The sequence below is a fragment of the Saimiri boliviensis genome, chromosome 7, assembly GCF_048565385.1.
Source record: "Saimiri boliviensis isolate mSaiBol1 chromosome 7, mSaiBol1.pri, whole genome shotgun sequence".
NCBI classification, from domain to species: domain Eukaryota; kingdom Metazoa; phylum Chordata; class Mammalia; order Primates; family Cebidae; genus Saimiri; species Saimiri boliviensis.
Genome location: NC_133455.1, coordinates 100318125 through 100341984, shown reverse-complemented (window position 1 = coordinate 100341984; position 23860 = coordinate 100318125). Strand labels below are relative to the sequence as shown.

The 23860-nt window shown below is 43.7% G+C and overlaps 1 protein-coding gene across 1 annotated transcript in view; it reads right to left on the bottom strand.

Moving 5' to 3' along the window:
* Positions 1–13482: 13482 nt before the first annotated feature.
* Positions 13483–23860, bottom strand: part of A2M (alpha-2-macroglobulin) — a 46624-nt gene continuing 36246 nt past the window's right edge. The window contains exons 28-36 of the mRNA XM_003926675.4: positions 23231–23411; positions 21084–21307; positions 19193–19414; positions 18899–19026; positions 16945–17035; positions 15892–15960; positions 14832–14934; positions 13969–14010; positions 13483–13662 (exon numbers count right to left, since the gene is read on the bottom strand). Coding sequence (XP_003926724.1) covers positions 13646–13662; positions 13969–14010; positions 14832–14934; positions 15892–15960; positions 16945–17035; positions 18899–19026; positions 19193–19414; positions 21084–21307; positions 23231–23411 — 1077 coding nt within the window. The 3' untranslated portion in view covers positions 13483–13645. The remainder of the gene's footprint in view (positions 13663–13968; positions 14011–14831; positions 14935–15891; positions 15961–16944; positions 17036–18898; positions 19027–19192; positions 19415–21083; positions 21308–23230; positions 23412–23860) is intronic.

Genomic DNA, 23860 nt, shown 5'->3' with positions numbered 1-23860 from the left:
TAAAAATCCTAAGGACGTGTTTCTTAGACCTTTTCTGTTAGATGAGAAGGCTTCTAAGACACGTAAGAGGATTGTTACCCAGTATTTTTATTCTTGGTCCGAGGTAGAGAGGGACCTGTCTTAAGAGTGATTTATCAGTTTGGCTTTTGTTTACTGGAATGGGTTATAAATTGATAGAGGAGAAGTCTATATAGCTTTTTTGATTTTTTTTTGCGATCTTAGCTCGCTGCAACCTCTGCCTCCTGCATTCAAGCAATTCCCCTGCCTCAGCCATCCGTGTAGCTGGGATTACGGGCACCTGCCACCATGCCTGGCTAACTTTTTGGTCCATACAGTTTTTAAAAGAGTTATCTTACCTTGTACCAAAAGGGACAGAGACAGTTGAAAATAAAAAGAGGCCTCTGAGTCTTCAAACTTTTATAGTCAGGAAGCAGGTTGATACTGACCTGCCAATATGGGCAATGTCTTATAGAGAAGGAAAGATGACTTAAAAGGAATGGCTTAGAACCCAGAAAGGAGAGGGAAGAGGAATGGAGAGTCGCTTCGGTGAGTGCCGGAGTGGGCCCTCTCAGAGGAAGGGTGATGTGTTGCCCGACAGAATTGCTGTGACAAGTGACTGCTATGTGCTTCCTGTTCTTTCAATTCTTTTGAATAGGAATATTCATGCCTTTATCCTTTTTCTGACTCACCATCTTTTTTGGGTTTGTGTGCATGGCAGCCATTTTTTTATTTTTTATTTTTTTGAGATGGATTCTTGCTCTGTCGCCCAGGCTGGAGTGCAGTGGTGCACCTTTGGCTCATTGCAACTTCCGCCTCCCGGGTTCAAGCAATTATCCCTGCCTCAGCCTCCCAAGTAGCTACGATTACAGGCACCCACCATCATACCTGACTAATTTTCGTATTTTTCAGTAGAGATGGGGTTTCGCCATGTGGGCCAGGGTGGTCTTGAACTCCTGATCTCAGGTGATCCACCCACCTTTGGCCTCCCAAAGTGTTGGGATTACAGGCATAAGCCACCACACCTGGCCAATATCTTGTTTCTTACGTTCAAACGTCTTCAGGTTGAGCTATCTTGTCTCCTGTACTCAAGGGTTAGTATCTAAGGCACTTCACCCAAAGAACTCGATTCACATCTGATTAAGATGATGAAATCTTAGACTTATCCTTAATTAAGACGAGACTTTTGAGGAGGAGGCTAAGTGCATTTTGTATATCGGAGAGAGATGAAATTTGTGGCCAAATGGCAGCTCCTGACAATTTGTGTTTCCAAAGGTGGCCACAATCATATCTCCAACTACATGCTCTTTTGTAATGTGATCTTGCTACTCCTCCCTCAAGAGGGGAAGTCTGTCTCAGTCTTCTTGAATCCTAGCTGACCTTATGATGCACTTGACCAGTCAAATGTCATGGAAGTAATACGTGGGAACTTGAAATGCCATGTAACAAGTCTAGCTACTCTGTTGGAGAGACCATAAAACAAAGTCCTGAGACTACATGCAGAGAGAGAGAGAGAGAGAGAGAGAGAGAGAGAGAGAGAACAAGCAGTCTGAGAATCCAGTGGAGTCTCCACATGACTCCAACCCCAGCTGCCATCTGGCTGCAATTTTATGAGAGAATCTTGGCAAGACCCTGAGAAATACCATCCAGCTAAGCCGTGTCAACCCACGAAACTGTGAAACACATAAAACTGTTGTTTTAAGCAGTTAGATTTTGGGGTGGTTTGTTATGCAGTGATAGATAAATGAAACAGATAGTAATTCATTGTAATATGTGTCTCAATTTTAAGGATATTAAAATGTAAACATAGTACAATTTAGAATTGATGAAATCTGAAAAAAAGAAACACATACAAATTATATGAATAGGTAATCTGTAGAAAAAGAAATCCCAGGCCGGGCGCGGTGGCTCAAGCCTGTAATCCCAGCACTTTGGGAGGCCGAGGCGGGCGGATCACGAGGTCAAGAGATCGAGACCATCCTGGTCAACATGGTGAAACCCCGTCTCTACTAAAAATACAAAAAAATCAACTGGGCATGCCTGTAATCCCAGCTACTCAGGAGGCTGAGGCAGGAGAATTGCCTGAACCCAGGAGGCGGAGGTTGCGGTGAGCCGAGATCACGCCATTGCACTTCAGCCTGGGTAACAAGAGAGAAACTCCGTCTCAAAAAAAAAAAAAAAAAAAAAAAAACGAAAAAGAAATCCCAATGGCTAGTGTGAAGAGATGCTTTACTCCTCTAGTAATCAGAGAAGGAAAAGTTTAAACAAGCAAGAAATAAGAATTTCTACTCAAAAAAAGTACAAACGGGCTTAGCACAGTGGCTCATACCTGTAATCCCAGCACTTCGGGAGGCTGAGGCGGGTGGATCACTTGAGGTCAGGAGTTTGTGACCAGCCTGACCAACATGTGAAACACTGTCTCTACTAAAAATATAAAAATTAGCCAGGCGTGGTGGCGGGCACCAATAGTTGCAGCTACTTGGGAGGCTGAGGCAGGAGAGCTGCTTGAACCCAGGAGGCAGAGGTTGCAGTGAGCCGAGATCTCGCCATTGCACTCCAGCCTGGGCGACAGAGTGAGACTCCATTTCAGAAAGAGGCACAGACAATTAGAAACCTAGATAATGGTAAATATTGGCAAGAACATAGGGGAAATGAGACCCCTTGTATATGACTAGAGGGAGTGTAGATTTGTGTAGCCTTCTGGTTGAATACTAAAATTAAATCAGTATATAATTTTATTCAAAAATTCTAATTCTGGCTTTATAACCCAGAGAAATGATCACACAGTTTGGTAAATGGACATGTATTAGGATATTCAGAGCATTGCTGTATGCAGTAGAAGTATCATAAATATCTGTCACTAAGGGAGTGAATAAAATTTTGGTGGATGCAAATTATTTTCGTAGAATACTGCACAGAAGTTAGAAGCAAGGTGCAAAATATACGAACAGCAACACAGAAAGAAGTTTAAAGGATTGAAGGACTTCTGGTTTCTGGTATGACTTATAAAGAGCTTGGAAGTCACCACTCCTACCCTCACAACAAAGAAAAAAACCGAAACACTGAAAATCAACATCTTTTCTTAGATCTGTCACAGAATTGAGGTCATGGGCAAACCATCACCCAGAAAACTGAGAGAGAGCAGCACAGTTTGGTGAGAGCAGATACCACTGCTGTAATCTGACCTGTGAGGCGGAGATCCTATTTAAGAAGTCCCTAGAGAAACCCAGAGACAAAAACAACAAAGGAAATTTTAACCTCTAATAAAGACACAGAGAAAGTAAACACAGCTGAACTTCTAGCTAGATAAACATAAAACCTCATGACAACCTACCTCAGTTTCTTTTACCCAATATATAGTAATCCAAATTTCTACAAAAAAGTATACAGCACATTAAACGGCAAAAAATACATTTTGAAGAGGCCAAGCGAGTACAAGAAGATTAAGACGTGACAGAGATTTTGGAATTAACAAGTTGGAAATTTAAAATAATGATTCTTACACTAAGGGATCTAGTGCAAAAAGAAGACAACTTGCAAGAGGAGATGGGAAATATCATCAGAGAGACTGAAACTCTAAGAAAGAGAAAGAAGAGCTAGGAAGAAGAGTATAGTAATTCTATGATAAAGATACATGCACGTACATGTTCACGGCAGCACTGTTTGCAATAGCAAAGACATGGAATCAACCCAAGTGCCCATCAGCGATAGACTGGATAAAGCACATGTGGTACATATACATCATGGAATACTATACAGCCGTAAAAGAAACAAGATCATGTCCTTTGTAGGGATATGGATGGAGCCGAAAGCCATTATCCTCAGCAAACTAACGCGGGAAGAGAAAATCAAACACCGCATGTTCTCACTTACACGTGGGAGCTGAAGACTGAGAACACACGGACACAGAGGGAAGGACGCACACTGGGGCCTCTGGGGGCAGGTGGGAGAGCATCAGGAAAAGAAACGAATGAATGCTGGGTTTAATATCGAGGTGATGGGTTGACGGGTGCAGCAAACCACCACGGCACACGTTCACCTGTGTAACAAACCCGCACATCCTGCACATGTATCCCGGAACTTAAAAACAAACAAACAAAAAGCACAGTCACGAAATAAAGAATGTTTTTGATGGGACTAATCTTTAGTCTGGACATGGCTGAGGAAAGAATCAGGGAGCTTCAACATACGTTAGGGGAACGGAAAATTTTCCGAACTGAAAGCCAAAGAGAAGAAGGGCTGAGAATAAGGGAACAGAATATCCCAGAACGGGGGGACAATTCTGCAAGGTACAATATATGCGTCATGGGAATAACAGAAGGAGAAGAGGAGGGAATGAATGGAGCACTTGAAGTAATAATAACTGAGAGTTTTCCAAAGTGACTGACAGACACCAAACTACAGATCCAGGAAGTTCAGAGAACACCACACAGGATACATACCAAGACACCTACTCCTAAGCATGTTACAATCAAACTGCAGAAAGTCTAACACAAACAGAAAATCTAGAAAGAAGCTAGAGTGAGGGGAACGCCTTCCCTAGAGAACAAAGATGAGAATTAGAGCAGACGTCTCTTCAAACACCGTGCAAGCAAGAAGAGAGTAGAGTGAAATATTTAAAGTATTGAAAGAAAAAAGCCACCAACCTAGAATTGTATGCTCAGGTAAATTCTTCTTTAAAAATAAAGGAAAAGAAAAACTCAGAAAAATGAAAATTGAGAGAAGTTGTTGCCTTTCCGGAAATGTTAAAAGAAATTCTTCATAGAGAAGGAAAATGATACAGGTCAGAAACTTGGATCTATACAAAGAAAGGGAGAACACTTAAAGTCTTTCATTTTTCTTCTTCCTCTCCTTCGTCTTCCTTTCCTTTTGAGAGTGTCTTACCTTGTCACCCAGACGGGAGCACAGTGGTGCAATCACAGGGCATTGCAGCCTCAAACTCCTGGACTCAAGTGATCTTCCCGCCTCAGCTTCCTGAGTAGCTGGGACTACAGGAACGTCACAGCATACTCAGCTAAATTTTTCTTTATTTTTTTTGAAACAAAGTCTCGCTCTGTCACCCAGGCTGGAGTGCAAAGGCATGATCTCACTGCAACCTGGGTTCAACTGATTCTCCTGCCTCAGCCTCCTGAGTAGCTGGGATTACAGGCGTGTGCCACATGCCCAGCTAATTTTTGCATTTTTAGTAGAGAAGGAGTTTTACCACGTTGGTCAGGCTAGTCTTAAACTCCTGACCTCATGATTCACCCACCTTGGCCTCTCAAAGTGCCGGGATTACAGGCGTGAGCCACAGCACCCAGCTGAAATTTTAAAATTTTTATAGAGACGTGGTCTTTCTATGATGCCCAGACTGTCTCAAATCCGTGGCCTCAAATGATTTTTCTGCCTAGGCCTCCCAAAGCACTGGGATTACAGGCATGAGACTCCACACCTGGCTTTAGTTTTCTTATTTTTAATTGACCTAACAGATAACAGTTTGTTCAAAAGATTAGTAGCAATAAAATATTATTAGTAGCAATAAAACTGACGGCTATGTGAAATGTGTGACGAGAATGTGATAAGGGATGGGAGTGAGGTATGTTTTTTTTGAAAAAGTATAATTGATATGCTAAGAGATGAGACAAAACGAAATAATATAAATTTCTCAGTTAAAATCTGAGGAGGCAAAGAACGAGGGAAATGAATAAAAAACAATTCAGATAAGGTAGAGATTAAATCTAAATATATGAATGATAAATTTGAATGTGAATAGTCTAAATACATCAGTTTAAAAGATAGACCTTCGGAGTGGATAAGAAAACAAGACCCAACTGTTTGTAGTCTACAAAAAACTCACTGTAAATATAAAGGATAGATTGAAAATAAAGGAGAAAAATATGCCACGTTAACATAATAATAATAAGTCTGAAGTAGCTATATTAATTTCAGACAAAGCACATCTGAGAGCGAAGAAAAAGGGACCAATTCTTTAAGAAATCATTACAATCCTGAGTTTTTGATACTTAACAACAGAGGTCTAAATATGCGGAGGCAAAAATGGGAACTGCAAGGGAAAAGATGTGAGTCCACTATTCTACTTGGAGACGTCAATATCCACTTATCAGTAATCGACAGATCCAGCAGAAAAAAATCCAGTAAGTTTACAGTAGAATAGCATAATCAATCCATTGGTGCTAATTGATATTTACAGAATATTTTATCAAACGACAGCAGAATACACATTTCTCTCAAGCTCACATGGAACATTCTTAAAGATGGGTCATATCCTAGTTCAAAAACACACCTTAATAAACTTAAAGGAATAGAAATTGTGCAAAGTATGTGCTCAGAAAACAGCGGAAATAAATTAGAAGTCAGTAACAGAAAGATAGCTAGAAAATTCTAGAATATTTGGAGATTAAACAACATACTTCTAAATGACATAGAGACTCAAAAAGTTTTATGAGAAATTTAAAAAATATGTTGAACTAAATAAAAATGAAAACAAATAACCAGGAAACACTTCTTAACCCATTCTATGAGAACACTACCCTAATACCAAAACTAGAGAAATACATTATGAGATAGGAAACTACAGATTAATATCTCTAATGAACAAAAATCTAAAAATCCTCAACAAAATATTAGCAAACCAAGCTCAACAATGTGTAAGAACAGTTATGTGCAATAAAGAGTGGGATTTATTCCAGCTGTGCATGACTAGTTCAGCATTCAAAAATCAATTAATGTGTAACCCATCATATTAACAGGCTAAAGAAAAAAACTTTTCATCATATGAGTAAATGCAGAAAAAGCATTTGACAAAATTCAACACACATTCTGGATAAAAACTCTCAGCAAACTCAACTGTATGTGGAGCACCTACAAACAACCTAACCCGAATATTATACGTAATGGTGAGAGGCTAGACACTTTCCCCTCAAATCCTGAACAAGACGATGATGTCTGCTGTTACTACTCTTAGTAATCGTTGTCCGGGAAGTCCTAGCTAATAAAATAAGAGAAGAAAATAAAACAAAAGGTATATGAACTGGTAAGGAAGAAATGAAAAGGTTTTCGTTCACAGATTGCATGATTGCCTATGTAGAAAATCTTGAAGGAGTTGAAGCTTTGGGGCAGGGTTACCTGGCTTTTGATTTTGAAAGACTAAACGGGAGAAAAACAGACTTCGAGAAGGAAGAAAGTCAATTAAGAGACAGAAGTTTATGCTGAGAGGGACTTTCCCAAGGCAAAATGATTCTTTTAGGCTGGACAGAGAGAGGTCGGTGAGTCCCTTAAGAGCTGGGACCTACTTTACGTTTCTGGTACTCTCTGAGTAAGTATCAGGGCTTCAGAGGGAAGGTCTGCATGAAGGACTCGGAACACTGGGTTCCAGGCCCAGCCTCTTGTTCTTGATCAAAGATTCCTACCCCCAAGAATGATAATGTGGCCACAGAGTGGGGGGATCTGAAATGGTCATGTGGACTACACACAGATGCTGGTGGTGGTGTGGATGCAATATCTTTATCCTGCATTTGATCACGAGGTAGGAAGGACCCAAAATAGCTGAGATGAATTTCCAGTGGAACCGGGGTTAAGAGTCACATTTTATTTATCAAAAATAAAGTGGTGTGCTATTTCTTGTAGAATACATTGTTTCTAAAAACAAAACAAAAATCAGCTATTTCCAGGGTTGTGAATGCAATTCTGCCCATAGATAAGGATGAGTTGTGCTAGTACCTTATTTTAGTTTCTCATTTTAGGTTTGTACCGTTATTTTACTCTCTGTTCCTATTGCCTTTAATAAAGTAGGAGCACTCAAATTTTTTAGCCTTTGCTGCCACCCTGTGGCTCTTGCTTATTACTGCAGATGAAAAGGGCCGCCTGGAGCGTCTGCTAAGCCAACCAAACCGGAGCAGGTTAAGTGTAGGGGAAGCACATTAAAAACATATTTGAAATAATAACGCTCAGCATCTGGGGCGTGAATCTAGTACATGCTGTATGTGTCCTACGGATCTGTATAGGTCTCTCAGAATCTCTTTTTTTTTGTTTGAGACGGAGTTTCGCTCTTGTTACCCAGGCTGGAGTGCAATGGCGCCATCTCGGCCCACCGCAACCTCCGCCTCCTGGGTTCAGGCAATTCTCCTGCCTCAGCCTCCTGAGTAGCTGGGATTACAGGCATGCACCACCATGCCCAGCTAATGTTTTGTATTTTTAGTAGAGACGGGGTTTCACCATGTTGACCAGGATGGTCTTGATCTCTCGACCTCGTGATCCACCCGCCTCGGCCTCCCAAAGTGCTGGGATTACAGGCTTGAGCCACCGCGCCCGGCCTCAGAATCTTATTAGTCTGTGTCTAACCTCATCATAGTACTTCCCCATTCCTCACTTCAAATCAAGACGCATGACTACTCTGCGAACACGGTAATTGTTGATCCTGACTTGCCACGTAGGGTCAATTACTGATTTTAATAAACTCCAGGAAAAAAATCTTCGTAGGAAGCTGAACCTGAAATCTACAGTAGACTCAGTTCTTAAAACAGAGCTCTTCGTAGACTTTCAGGTGGGTCTAAGCCTTGTCACATTGGTGCAAAGCATTTTGACTCTCCCTAAATGGTAAGAAATAGTTTTAAGTGGAATATACTTATACGCCACTTTCCAGGAAAAGTTTCCATGAGAAATAAGAATGACTGTAATAATCTCCTTGCCACCTGTCCCTCTCACACTAGCTCTGCCCCTTGTTATCCTCCTAAACTAAATCTGGTCATGCCACTGTGCTGTCTTTAAAAGATTTCATCAGCTTTCTATTGATGGCAGTGGCCACCACCGTCATAACTTCAAGATAGTTCTTCCCCGCGGCTGGGGCTGCATACTCCATGGAGCCAGTGGGAGCCCCGCCTCTTCTGAGGTGCTGCTACAGCTCTGCAAACCTCAGCCCCCCAAACCTCAGCTGCAGACCCAGGTCTCCTGCTCTATGGAGCAGGCAGGAGCCCCGCCCTCCTGGGTGAGGCTGCGGCTGCCCAAACTGCGGCCCAGGATCCGAGCCTCCCTGTGCTCTTGGAGGGTTTGGGGAGCAGGCAAGATCTGCCCTTCTGGGTGCAGCTGTAGCCGTCCACCCAGCAGCTGCAGAGCAGGGCCTCCCGCTCCACGGAGCAGGCAGGATCCAGGAACACGTGGAAACATCGCAGCTTCCAGGTTGGCGAGGCGGGAGCTCCCCTGCTGCAGGACCTGGGCGTCTCTGCAGTGTGCACCCTCATAGGCCCAGGAAGGTCCTTCCCACACTCCCATCCCTGCAGGCTGGGGGGGTGTCTGCTTCCACTGCCTTGACCCTCTTCATGGAATGGGGTTGGGGCTGACCCTGGGGGCCATGTATGGCAGCAGGAGGCAGACAGTCCTGGGAGGAAGGGGGCAGGTCCCCAGTAAGGGCCCACCTTCAGGCCAGGAAGGGCCTGAAGGCGGGGGGGGGGGCAGGCTGCCAGTCCCACTGACTGGAGTGGGGACTTGTGGTGCCTCTTCCTGCCCACCTATGGCTGCCCATGGACCAATCAGCACGTACTTCCTTTCCTCCAAGGTCCATAAAAGCTCTGGGCTCAGCCGGAGCAAGGGAGGTTGGAGAGAATGGAGAGAGGACTCAGTGGGAAGACCCGCGGTAGGGAGGAGCTACCTTCTCTGTCGAGAGCTTGAGAGACCTCCAGAGATGGACTACTAGCTGCAGAGAGGAGCAGCTCACTTCAGGGCTTCGTCTCTGCTGACAGCAGATGTCAGAATGATCTGTCTGCAGAGAGGGCACAATGGGAAGACCAGCTGCAGAGAGGAACTACCCTTTCTACTGAGAGCTTCAGAGACCTGCAGAGAGAAGCCGCCCTCTCCATGGCTTCCCTCTGCTGATGGCGGATGTCAGCACAACCTTTCTACAGAGAGCTAGCCACTGTGGGTCTCTTCCGAACTGTTTTTTTTTTTTTTTTTTTTTTTGAGGCAGAGTTATTCTCTTGTTGCCCAGGCTAGAGTGCAATGGCCTGATCTTGGCTCACCGCGACCTCCACCTCCCAGCAGTGGGCGGTCCCGAGCTGCCGCTGCCATCGCGCCAGCTGCAGCGCGGGGGTGCGGAGGGTGGGGTGGCGGCGGGAGCGGCAGGGGCAGCGCTGGGACATCTGTGCCTGGCGTCCCTTGTGCCCTGAGACCCCCAAGGCACCGACTGTGCCGCGACCATCTTCGCGTGACCGGCCGGGACCTGCGCCCAGGCCCGGAGCCTCCGCCGCTCGGACCCCGGGCCCCCAGTCGCCTCTGTGCGTGGGGAGGAGGCGGCCAGTCCCGGGGACCCCCACCCACCGAGCCTGCCGCCCTGGAAGCCTCCGCGACGGGGCCGGGCAGGGCCGCCCGCTGGAGGGGGAGCAGCGTAGTCCGCATCGAGGGGCGGGCAGAGAGGGGCCCCAGGGCGGCGGGGTCCGGGGCGCGGAAGTGGGAGGGGGGCGCGTCGCGGGGATCCGGCCATTGCTGTGGCCACCGCGCACACCCCTACAGCGCCGGGTTCCTGGGCCTTGGGACGAGGCCCTGAGTGGGGTCCCCAGGGGCGCGTCTCCAGGGTCCGCCCCGCATTGGGGTGACCGCCAAGCTTGACGCTCCTGACGGCCTGGCCCCAGGACTCGTGATCTGCCCCTGGAGGCGCCCCCCAGGGCAGGGCAAGGGAGAACCTGGGCTGCCCCTGAGCCCCGGGGCCACGGGAAGAGCTTGCAGCGACAGTCACCCCTGCCCCGGACGCCGACCCGGGCCCAGGGAGGACCTGGAACACGCCCCTCCTCCCCCCGCCCCCGCCCACCACCCCAGGCAGCCAGGAGGCACCACCGGAGCTGCACGCTCCGGAGCCGGTGAGCCAGGGACCAGCGGGAGCCCTGCCCCTTCCGAACTGGCAGAGCAGGAGCTCCCTGGGTGCACCTGCAGCCACTCTGCCGCTGCTGTGGACATTTCCGGGCTCTCGGGGGCCCAGGAAACCCCCTGCCCACTGCAGACTCGAGGGTGCCTGCTCCTGCTGCCAGGCTTCTCTCCATTGTCAGCACCCACTCTGATCTCAGAGCAAGGTCGGGCAGAGTCTGGGTGCTATGGCAGATTGGCCCAGTGTGCACATGGGGACATGCCAGCCCTCTGCCATCTCGGCCCCCTCCGGAACCTGGGCACCAACAAGCATGGGAGGGAGGCTGAGAGGGGGCTGAAGACAGCCCAGCACTGGCCTGCAGGCACCCCTTGGCGTGAACAGCTTGGTAGCAGGAGGCAGGCAGGCTCCTGGCTGGAATGGGATGGGTCCCTGGTGAAGCCCCACCCTCAAGCCGGGAAAAGGGCCTGAAGCCTGCAGACCAGAGCAGGAACTTGGGTGCTGTTCCCTGGGCCCATCCATGGCTTCCCATGAACCAATCAGCGCACGTTTCCTTTCCTCTGAGGCTCATACAATCCCAGGAATCAGCTAGACTGGAAGAGAGGACGGGAAGACGAGGGATGACCTGCCTGTGGAGAGGAGCTACCCATTCTAGGACCTCCCCTCTGCTGAAGGCTGGCCACTGAACGGGAAGATCTGTTTGCAGAGAGAAGCCGCCCACTCCAGGGTCTTCTTTCTGCTAGAAGCTGAACACTCTTGGACGCCCTTGCTGTGGAAAGGAGCTGCTAACTGCGGGTCTCTTTCCTCTTCATCTTGCTCGTCCTTCTGTTCCATTGCTCAATAAAGCTCCTCTTCATCTGGCTCATTCTTCACTTGCCTGCCTGATGCAGGCACTGAGAGGCGCACAGCCAGGCTAACAGAGGGTAAGGCAAACAGGGCTGCAAGATGCCCCTTGCTCCCCACAGGGAGAGAAGAGTTGCAGCCCTCTGGGGAGCCCAGACCTGGGAGCTCCCTGAACCAGGGCTGTGACTCCCTCCTTGGGACCCTGGTTGGCATCACTGCATTCCCCACTTTCACTGGGGGAAGCTGTCGTGGTACGCCTGGTCCAGCCACCTCACAGAGAGCCCATGGTGGCACGTGGAGCTGCACAGCCCAGGGAGCAGCTGGTGCGTGACTGCATGGTGGCCACGCTTGCTCACACTCCTCTCCGCTCCACGCCTGTCTCAGTCTCCTTTGGATGCAAGATCCAGGCTGGTAGCAAGTGTGAATGGGCAGAAGTAGCCCAACAGGCCCGGAGCAAAATTCAGGCAAAGGTGCCACCAGACGGGGCAGGAGAATGACATCTCAAAGATCCTATAATGCTGATACGTTAATATCTGTGTGTGCGTATGCTGTAAGCACCACACAAAAGTGATGGCTTTTATTTCTTACTTTGTCTAGACTGGAGACAGAGCTAAGGATTGCTTGAACTTCAAAGTCCTTTCCAGTTCTTCGTTTACACAATCCGTACTCAACTTCTAACTAAACATTGCCATTTTTGTGCCAAATGAAAAGTAGGACTCTTACGGTTGCCTTCAGACTCTGTTGGCTCAATCCTCCTGCCTTAGCCTTTCCCACTTCTTCACAAACTCCTGAAGCTTCTGCTTCCCCTTGCATAGAATGGAAATATATGTTGCAATACTTGCTGCAAGGAAAATCAGGTATTTAAAAAGCAGACTAAAGAGATGGTGTGAGACATCAGACATCAGACATCAATCAGATGTTGTGAAAACTGATTTCTGCCTCAGAATATTTCCTTGACTTTCCAGCTACCCTTTCATCCTGGCTCAAAGTTCCGGAAGAAAGATGCTCCAATATAATACGTCTATTTGGACTTTGAGTCATACACATTCCTTCTTCTGAGAAAACTTGCTTCTGCATTAACCCTCCATATTTTCAGTTCATCTATTATTGAATCTGAGAGCCCAGGTTAACTGACTGATCACTCTCATCAGTGGCAGAGTTTGGTTTAACTTAGGATGCATAACTCCAGTTCAGGTCAAGTCCCAATTAACATGCCTCCAATATGACCCGTTCAGTGTTGTATTTCATTCTATTTCATTTTAATGTAAAGGTCTTTTCTGGTGAAGTCAGTCTTTTATTTTGTCATAAAAATTCACTCTTTGGGCTGGGTGCTATGGCTCACGCGTGTAATCCTAGCACTTTGGGAGGCCAAGGCAGGTGGATCATGAGGTCAGGAGATCAAGGCCATCCTGGCTAACACAGTGAAACCTTGTCTCTACTAAAAATTAGCCGGGCATGGTGGCATGCACCTGTAGTCCCAACTACTTAGGAGGCTGAGGCAGGAGAATTGCTTGCATACGGGTGGCGTAGGTTGCAGTGAGCCGAGATCACACCACTGCAGTCCAGCCTGGGCGACAGAGTGAGACACCGTCGCTCTTTGGCTTTTTCATAGGGCATTCCCATAACCAAACGTACTTTGCACTTTCCTGGTACATAACCCAGTACTTTCTTTTTTCCCACAGTCCTTACATGAAGCCTACTCAGACCAACTTCTCTCTATCATTTTTTTGGTATTCTGAAGTCCCTCAGCACTTGATTCCCTTAAGTTTTATCTTCGTATTCTATCGAGAATCATATGGAAATGTAAAGAGATATTTATTGAATGAACAGGAAACATGGAAAGACACTGACCAGAAAAAAAATGTTCATTCATCAAGCCTTTGGAGATACAAAAACATGTTTCTTCTGTGGAGCTCTGAGAACAGGACTCCAGCAAAGCGCTTTTCAGTCTTGTGGTCTTCAAGCATTTCCAAGATCTGTGATATTGGAAAGAAGAAAAAATTAAGACAGACTTGGGTCTCCATGAGTGGAGAGTTCTGGGTAGCACAGTGCCTATGGAAACCCATCCATTCCAAATCATTACCCGTAAGCAATCCTATGGACTGTCTGAGGTTTGACAGAGTCACTGGTCCTCTCCAATAAACGTGATTTTCTATAATAATGTGCAGTGTGAGCAATATGATGTTTATGACAAATATTCAGCCAGAGTTTTATGAAGGAGGAAGTTTGGGGACAAGCTGAAAAAGTTCTGACTGCATTTTGAAGGAGTGTGAGTGGCTTACCTTTGCTGCAAGGAGCGTTGTATTCAGCAATTGCAAACTCGTCTGAAAAAAAAAAATAACAGAAATTATTACATGAATTGAGAAAGAAAGCCAACATCTGTGGGATACAGGCCAAGGCAGGAGTTTGTTGTGGGAAGAGCAGTATTGTGTCAGAAACATCAGTATCGTTCATTTGATGCACTGCTGGCTACCTTACATTCTCCTTTCAAATACAGTATGTCTTATTTTCTTTTACCCCAAATTCCTGAAGGACTCTTCAGATGTTCTGCTTACTTAAAGCTCATATTTTCCTACAGTCTATTTATCTGACAAAAAGAGAACTAAATACCCTACAGGTGTTTTGTATTAGTAATTGACACATTTATAACGCAGGTCGTTTCTACAACATACGTAAAAGAGACACAAAGAGGAGGATCAGACTTGATGGAGACGAAGTGAAGTGATAATGTAATTCCTTAATGTAATAAATAGTCCCAGCCGGGCGCAGTGGCTCAAGCCTATAATCCCAGCACTTTGGGAGGCCGAGGCGGGTGGATCACGAGGCCAAGAGATCGAGACCATCCTGGTCAACATGGTGAAACCCCGTCTCTACTAAAAAAATACAAAATATTAGCTGGACATGGTGGCGCGTGCCTGTAATCTCAGCTACTCAGGAGGCTGAGGCAGGAGAATTGCCTGAACCCAGGAGGCGGAGGTTGCGGTGAGCCGAGGTCGCGCCATTGCACTCCAGCCTGGGTAACAAGAGCGAAACTCCGTCTCAAAAAAAAAAAAAAAAAAAAAAAAAACAGTCCCAACACATTCCCCCAAATCTGAATTTCTGTGATCAGGGATTTAATTTCTACGTGAAAATCGCCCTCACTCACCCGTCTCATAGTAATCGTAGACCTTCACTATGGCTGGTTTCAGATCTCTTACTGGGACATCTTGTAGAACCGTGAAGGACAAGCTCAGTGTCTGATTTGACACCTGGAAAGCAAAAGTCAATTAAATGGCCTTTCAGGAAGCTTTCTTCTCTCTTTGAATTAGTTTAAGTATTCATCCGCTTTTTGGGGAAAAGCTTTATCATTTTACAACACCATACGGGGTCCTTAATTAAATTGTGCAGAAATCTCTCGAAGGAGATGATAAATTCACCAGATTATTTATTAAATAACTTTTTTTCTTTTTGTCTTACTGTTATTTCATATGAGACGGTATTTATTAAATAACTAACACAACACACATACCTCTGTCAATGCCAATACCTAGCTCTGTTCATGGGGGTAAATGTTATATATTTTTTATTGGATGATTAACTGTGTTAATTTTAAATACACAGAACTTTGGTACAGTTTCACTTCTCTGTCTTGCAGGAATATGTGTGTAGACTCTAAGAGGAATCTAAAAGGTTGATCATTCCAGGCTTAAGTTTCATCAAATTTGTAAACTATAATTCCCATCAACATATGCATGAACAAACTGTCCTACCACACACATCTATAAAATCAGATTGGTTTACTGGTGAACCGGTCTTATTATTTTATGGTTCAAGTCCTTGTGGAGATTGATAGTTCTTTTCCCTTCCATATTGTTGCTGGGTATGTTGATACTTAACTAACAATTGACTAATCACAAGGGCTACTCCTTTTATTACTGGATATCAAAATAACTTGTCAACATAATAAACACATCCTGTGAAGATTTCTTGCTTATGGGGTTTTAGGAATATTCATATCCCAAAATTACAATAAGCCATTTCTACCCATCGTCCCCAGTGAAATATTAATAAAGAGGAGGAGAACATTCTTTTAGAGTTAACATTAGAGTTCTCGAATTTCTAGCATGGAAGTGATGTTTCTAAAATGCATTTACTCCCTTCCCAGATGTTCCCTTAGAGGATTATTATCTATGTTTTTTTTGCAAATAGACTGGACTGTCTCTTACCTTATCCAGGTAAATCAAGACGTGGTTGTTATTGACTTCTGTCCGGCTCACGTGGTTAGATCTTTCCAGCTGAAGAAAATAGAAACACCACAAATGTTAATAAATAGATGAAATCCCTGGGGGATCCAGAGAAAAAATATTTTGTATTGCCAAATAAACCTGGGGGCAGAATTCTTCAAATGCTTTTTTTAAGCAAAGACGTAATATAATACAATTAAAAATGAAAGACATAAAGGGTTTAATATTAGTATGACACATGACTAATGTGTAAAGTTATTTATCTGAAGAAAAGAGAGCTAAGTATCCTAGGCTTAGTATTTACTCATATTTCAAAATTGAATTCAGTTTCTATTGCTTCTTAAAGGATTTTTTTCCTGTTTTGATTGCTATAATTTTTTTTATCTTCTGTAATACTTACAGTTTATGCCAATCAGTCATTTTCATATTTTTCACTAGTTCATGTTCATATGTTTTATTTTCTTAGCAAAATTCTAAGCTAAGAAGAAAGTGAAAAGCAAGAACCTACTGCCAATTTTTTTCTAGTAGTCATGGCTCCTAGCACAGTGCTCTGCACAAGGTGAGAAGGTGAGCATTCATCCAAACACATGTGATTATATCTGAGCTTGGAAAAAGCATAAGGCTTTGATAGAGACTGATTTTTTCTTTTTGAGATGGAGTCTTGCTCTGTCACTCAGGCTGGAGTGCAATGGTGCAATCTCAGCTCACTGCAACCTCCGTCTCCTGGGTTCAAATGATTCTCCTGCCTCAGCCTCCCAAGTAGCTGGGACTACAGCCACGTGCTACCATGTCCGGCTAATTTTCGTATTTTTAACAGAGACAGGGTTTCACTATGTTGGCCAGGCTAGTGTTGAACTCCTGACCTCATGATCTAACCATCTCAGCCTCCCAAAGTGCTGGGATTACAGGCATGAGCCACCAACCTTAGCCAATAGAGACTGATTTTAATAGTATTTTAGTATTAGTATTGTCTTATGCTGGGAATACATACAACATTACATAAAATAGGGCATTCTTGGCTTGTGACAAACCTACCATTTTCACTGTCGGCTTCAGGGGAACGAAGCCAGAGATCATCTTCACATCAGCGATCGCCATGTTGGAAGCAGAGCGGCTCCCGGTGTAACTGAGGATCCAGGGGAGGATAGGATTAGAGTTTTCTGTGTTTTAAAATATTTTCTTCTTCTATGTCCGCATCAAGTGTTCTACAGCTCTAAAAGGTACATGTAAGTCTTCCCAAATATCTTATCCCAGTGGTTTTTAAAAGTGGCGTGTATAGAATTTTTAGGAAGCCTGTTAAAGCCACAGAGACCAGACCCTCCTCTAGACCTGATGAATGAGAACTCCTGGTGTGTGGGGGCAGAGGATCTGCATTTGAAGAAAGCTCTACAATTGATGGCCGGGCTTGCTTGTGACCTCTAATCTATTCCGGTTATTTTATTTATTTGTTTAATTTTATTTTCTTTCAGCTGACAAAATGATGTATGTTATGGGTAATAAACTTCGGTCTACATTATTTACAAAAACAATCGTAATTTGCAGAGTTTACCTAAACACGGGCTCTCAGCAAGACACTTAGAAACACCTAGCAACTTGTTCCTGAGAGTTTGCATCTGAAACTTGGACTGCTTACTTTATTTTTTGGCAAAAATATATGCCAAATTAAATTAAATATGTATATATATTTTGATATATATATATATATATATAAACCTTATGCTTTGATATATATGTATATCTACATATGTGTGTGTATGCATATATATATATATATATATACACACACACACGTAACTTTTTTTTTTTTTTTTGAGACGGAGTTTCACTCTTGTTACCCAGGCTGGAGTGCACTGGCGCGATCTCGTCTCACCGCAACCTCCGCCTCCTGGGTTCAGGCAATTCTCCTGCCTCAGCCTCCTGAGTAGCTAGGATTACAGGCACAAGCCATCATGCCCAGCTAATTTTTTGTATTTTTAGTAGAGACAGCGTTTCACCATGTTGACCAGGATGGTCTCGATCTCTTGACCTCGTGATCCACCCGCCTCAGCCTCCCAAAGTGCGGGGATTACAGGCTTGAGCCACCACGCCGGCCACACGTAACTTTTAAGTTCAGTCATACATGTGTAGGTTTGTTACATAGGTAAACTCGTGTCATGGGGGTTTGGTATACAGATTACTTCATCGCTTGGGTACTAAATTTTGTACTCAATTGTTATTTTTTCTGCTCCTCTCCATCCTACCATCCTTCATCCTCAAGTAGGCTCCAGTATCTGTTGCTCTTTTTGTATTTGTGTATTCCCATCATTTAGCTCCCAGTTACAAATGAGAACATGCAGTGTTGGTTTTCTGCTCCTGTGTTAATTTGCTAAGGCTAATGACCTCCAGCTACATCCATGTTCCTGCAGAGGTCATGACCACGTTCTTTTTTATGTATACCAGTAACTTGTTACTTATATTTTGTCTTAATTTTTTTCCTGAATAGTATCCCCAACCAAGTTATCATATTCTTGTGGGGAGATAATTTTTGTCAGATCTGCAGCATGTAAGTGTATCTTTCCCCAATGTTAATTATATCATATGTAACCTGAGATTTATTTATTGCCAGTAGGAATTCTAACTAAAGAGTCACTGCTTCCTTCTATTCAAACTTTTCAATAATTCTTCATCTCTGTCTTGAATAAAGCAAGAATAATATATCATTTCATTACATTAGAAGGAATTCAGGTCAGAAGCAGTGGGTAATATTTATTTAGTTATTATTGAGGGGAATGATTACCCTTTAAGCAATGAGGTTGCCCAATAATAGAACCTGGATGGACCATGTAAACCCCATCATTGAGAAACTATATTATATCAACTTAAGCGAATACATTGCATATTCAGCGAATGTAGTACAAATATTTACCGTTGTCCTGCTTGACTTAAAGAAGAGTTCCAGTTAGAAGACTGGTGGTGATTAGAATTAGATCATACAGTCAGAAGTTCTTACCTCACATTCAGTGAGATTTCGAAGCTGGTGTGGGCTTTGGGTTCATCACAAGTCTGGGGCAGAGTATACACCTCTAAAGCAAATGGGAACTCTTCCTTTTCTGGGAGAATACTGTATTTCAAGGATGTCTATGAAACATGAAAGACAAAATCAGCTTTTTGCCCTCTCCCAGAATCCTTCTCAACTCCCCTAACTCTTTCTCCGATTTGTCCCATTGTTTTCAGAGTCAGGACTTCTCGGTGAGAACAGCTGCTGTCCTCACGTGTCCTCTTTCCGCACCTGCCCGAGTCTCACCTGCAGGTAGACGCATCCTTCTCCCGTCACTTTCATGCTGTAGTCCCCAGGCAGCTGTGGCAATGAGACCTGCTGCAGTAACAGGCGATTGTTGTTGTCCACTTGGAAATTTTTGGAAAATGTCCCTGAAGACTGGGTGATCGTCACCTGTGCAGCCTTCCCAGTCTGGGTAAACGTGGCTGCTCCATATTTGGACAGAGCATGGAGAGCCACCACTGTGTCCTGGAAGAGATGAGTGACAGTCCCCACTTAGGTATGACAAGGCTCTGAGGGCTGAGGTATTTTTCATAGAGACCCCTGTGAGAGACTCTGATTTCCTACCTCCCTCACTACTTCAACATTGGAGCTCTAATTTCAAGATTGATTATAATCTATAAATAGCTAAAGAACCATAACATTCACATATCTACCTTGGACTGTATGTCCTACGAGTTTATTTTATTCATCGGAAAATGGATCCTTTTCTCTCTGTAAGTATATGTGGGACATAGAATGTGGAAAATATATGTGAAGTAATGAGTCATTGGCATCAGCTGTTTGCTGGCATGTCTTTCTCGACAACTGTGGTCACATCTGCCACCATCCAAGCAAACTTTAGTCTGGCTCCCATATTAAACTTTGCTCAGTTGCTGAGGTCAGTGCCCTGAGAGAAACCAAGGTTCTTGGCAGCCACAAGCACGGTCATGCTTCAGTTTCTCCAAAAGAAATAAAAGATGAATATTATGATTATCTTCTGAATTTAATGGCATTTTAATTTGGCTTTCTCATTTTATTGGACAATTTCTTGTTCCTACTGAATGTCGTTGGTATTTATCCTCATCAATATCGAACATGGATGGCATCCTTCAAATAATACGTTTCTAAGAAACGAATGACAACTTTTAACAAAATTACTTAGTTTTTTTCATTCATATGATAAGAGATTAATACAATGGAAATAGGATGGAATGCCCATTTTGTTACATTTTTTTCTGTTTCAGTTTATATAAGCTAACATCTAAATTCTCTGAAGGTAAAACTTCTGCTGTGTACACACTGGCAGATTGTTGAGATACGTGGTTATATAGCTAGACTTAGGAGTTTGGATGAATAAAGACAGTTCTCCATGCTCCTGATGAATAAATGTTTGTATATTAAGACATAAATAGGGGGCCAGGTGCAGTGACTCACACCTATAATCCTAGCACTTCGTGAGGCCATGCCGGGTGAATTGCCTGAGCTCAGGAGTTCAAGACTAGCCTAGGCAACATGGCGAAACCCCGTCTCTACTAATAATACAAAAATTAGCCAGGCATGGTGGTGCACACCTGTAATCCCAGCTACCCGGGAGGCTGAGACATGAGAATCACTTGAATTCGGGAGGTGGAGGTTGCAGTGAGCCGAGATTGCACCACTGCACTCCAGCCTCCAAAAAAGCAAAAACAAAAACAAAAAACCAAGACGTGAATAGGGGAAGCACAAAATGTATAGTTTTGAAAAATGGCAACTAAAAGGAACGTAAGAATGGAGAGATCCGTGAGCAGAGGTTTTTGGGTTTTGAGTAGAGTTCCTCTGAACAGTTTGAAAGAGACCCTCGAGCTTCCAGGAGCAGCAGGAGACATCGCCTTCATTCTGCTGGTGCTCCGCTGCTGCTTGAAGCGGGCAGTGTTGTTACGGAAACCAGAGCTGGATAATAACACAGGGATGTGGTGCCGGAATTCTGAGCATTTCTTTTTGTCCCTCTTGACTTTCATTTTCTTTTATTTCTCAATATCCTTAAATACTACAAACTTTCTCCTCATTTCAAATTATTGTCACCTTTACTTTTTTCTTCTTGGATGTGTTTGTATCTTTTTTGTTCAAACCTTTTGCTACCTGAAGGTGAAATAAAAGGTTTTGGCAAATGACCAACCTGTGTGGAGGAGAAACCACCCTGGGAGTTCTGCTGCTTCGTGATCCACTTCACGATGTTGGTTGCAGCAGTCAGGTCCTCTGAGCTTGGGGTCGGCTGGGCCGTGAGCTGAGCAAGGAGCACATAGGACGTCATTTCCACCTCAGCAGAGGGAGCCTGGGGCTGGTAAAAGTGCCCCACTGGTGCCTTGGGTTTCTGAGGACGCTCCCAATGGACTGAGTTGTCTTAAAAGTGAGAAAAAGATATTTATAAGTGACTACATATTTATGTTTAATTAAAGGTAAAAGTACCCAAGCCAAGGGCTGAAATGAGAATTGCATGCCCATTATAATCCCCTGACCTCTATGTAGATGCTTTTCCTTCTTTGTAAATCTGAATCTGGTGTATTTCAGCCCAGCTAAGGCAGACACTGATGCTGGAGTCAGAAGCCTGTGCCTATCTATGTTTTCAAATAGTTGCTGTAGTTGGGTTGGTGGGAGAAAGAAATGGCACAGCAGTTGTCTCATTGGGTGTGGCTATATCCTATTTACAATGTTATATTAGATCATAGCTGGAGTTTATTACATTTCCTATAAAGCCCGTCCTTAGCGATTTCTTGTGAGAATCACAGATCACATGAAATAGCAGAATTTGTACTCATTAGATTGAAAAATTATACAGTAATCCTTGCAACACCAAAGGCTGACATGGATGTGAAACAATGGGAAGCGATATACACCGCTGTGGGAAGTCAGTCGCTCTTTGGCGATATTCAGCAATGGGGAAGATGTGCCTAGCCCACGAATCAGTCATTATGCATCTTAGAGTATAAGTCGGAGAAACACATATGCACACGGAAAAAGGCACGTGAGTGTTCATTGCAGCATTGCTTTTAGTAGCAAAAGATTTAAAAATTCATGAGGAGAAACTCGATGTGTAAATTATGACTAATTTATAGATTGTAATATATTATGCCACAGTGGAAATTAATGAGCTGATGCTGCACTTACTTACATAGGGGTCTTCATCAAACATGATGTTGAACTTAGAAAATAAAAGACAAACAAACAAAAAACCAAGTGGCTGAAATATTCAAAAATATGATCCTGTTTCTCTCAAGATGAAACACATGTAAAGACTCCAAATATTAGTTAGGGATACATATGCAACAAAAATATACAGAAATCCATGGAACTGTAATGACAAATTCAGGATAATGATTGCTTCTGGGGCTGGTAGTGATACACAGGGGATTTATTTTTTCCTATATTGGTAATTTTCTATTTCTTAATCTATGAGAGCATTTTGCAGTGTTTTCTAGTGAGATCTTATGCTCTTTTGTATATCTATTATAAAATATTTCTCAATACATTTTAAGAAGAATGAATGGCTGTCAAAGAAAAAAGGTAGACTATTTTAATGGACATCTTATGATTCACATTTTATTTTCTATTCCTTCAACCCCTCATATAGACCATGGTATATGTAGAAGTATTATGTGAATATGAGTAAATTGGTCAACATTATTGGTCTTGTGAAATGGGCTTAAAGTACCAGAATTCATTCCAGGAGTTACTTTCATAATTATTTTCTTATGCTTAGGATAAGCACCAGTTAAGGCTTGGGCATGTGCTGAGAACTGATATATTAGTAGTACTCACTAGTACTTTTATAGGATTTGCTACGGGCCACGTACTCTACTGTTTTCCATGTATCAATTCATTTGATACAACAGCTCTGTGTAGTTAATACTATTATTATCCCCATTTTACTGATGAAGGAAATGAAACACAGGAAGTTGATGACTTTCCCAGGCTCACATACGTAGCACACTTTGGAGCTAGGCTCCAGAGAATGCTCTTCTTATCAACACACTATATAGATGGTCCCTGATTTACAATGGCCCCACTTAGGATTTTTCAGGCTTTACAATGAGTTTGTCAGGATATAACCCCAACATAAGCTGAGAAGCATCTGCACTGCCTCTTGTCTTTTGGATTCTGATTTGATTAAGAAATCCTAGATTTTATAAAATGCAATATGGACAAAATGATATAGAGAAAAGAAGAGATGAGACAGGGATCACAGGAAGTAGGAGCGAGGGATTTTGCCACGCGGTTCTTGGTACAGAGGGTAAGACAGGAGAAGGATCTCTGGTGTGCTCTCACCTTTCTTCACAGCTTCTTCATTCAGTGACTTGAGTACTTCCTTCCCCTTCTCCTGGTTACCTGCCAGGGCAAAAGCATAGGCCAGCAGTGCCTTGGTGTATACATGGCTGCCACTGGCCCCTTCTTGTGCCGTCTTCCAGGCTGACTCCAGGCAAAACAGGGCATTGCGGACAACATGGTGCTGCGAAGGCAGAACAAGATGAGAAGTAAGCTATGTAAATAGGCCTGCTGGCATTCTTAGGCAAATACACAGATCACAGCACAGACGTTTCTAAACATATTTTCCCATCTAGTGCTCATTCTTACAGATAGATATAATAGTATTTTTATCTGTTATTCTCGTATTAAAAGACGTATCTTTAAGATTCTTTTTTGCGTGGTTGTGGTAAATAGCCTAGGGGAATTGCTGGGAAAATGTAAATGTTTCTAAATGGATTGGTCAAATTCTCTGTAGATCTGGGCAGCACTGCCATTGCGCAGAAGGAAAGCTGATGCTTTGCTTTTTTTTTTTTTTTTTTTTTTTTTTTTGAGACGGAGTTTCGCTCTTGTTACCCAGGCTGGAGTGCCATGGCGCTATCTCAGCTCACCGCAACCTCCACCTCCTTGGTTCAGGCAATTCTCCTGCCTCAG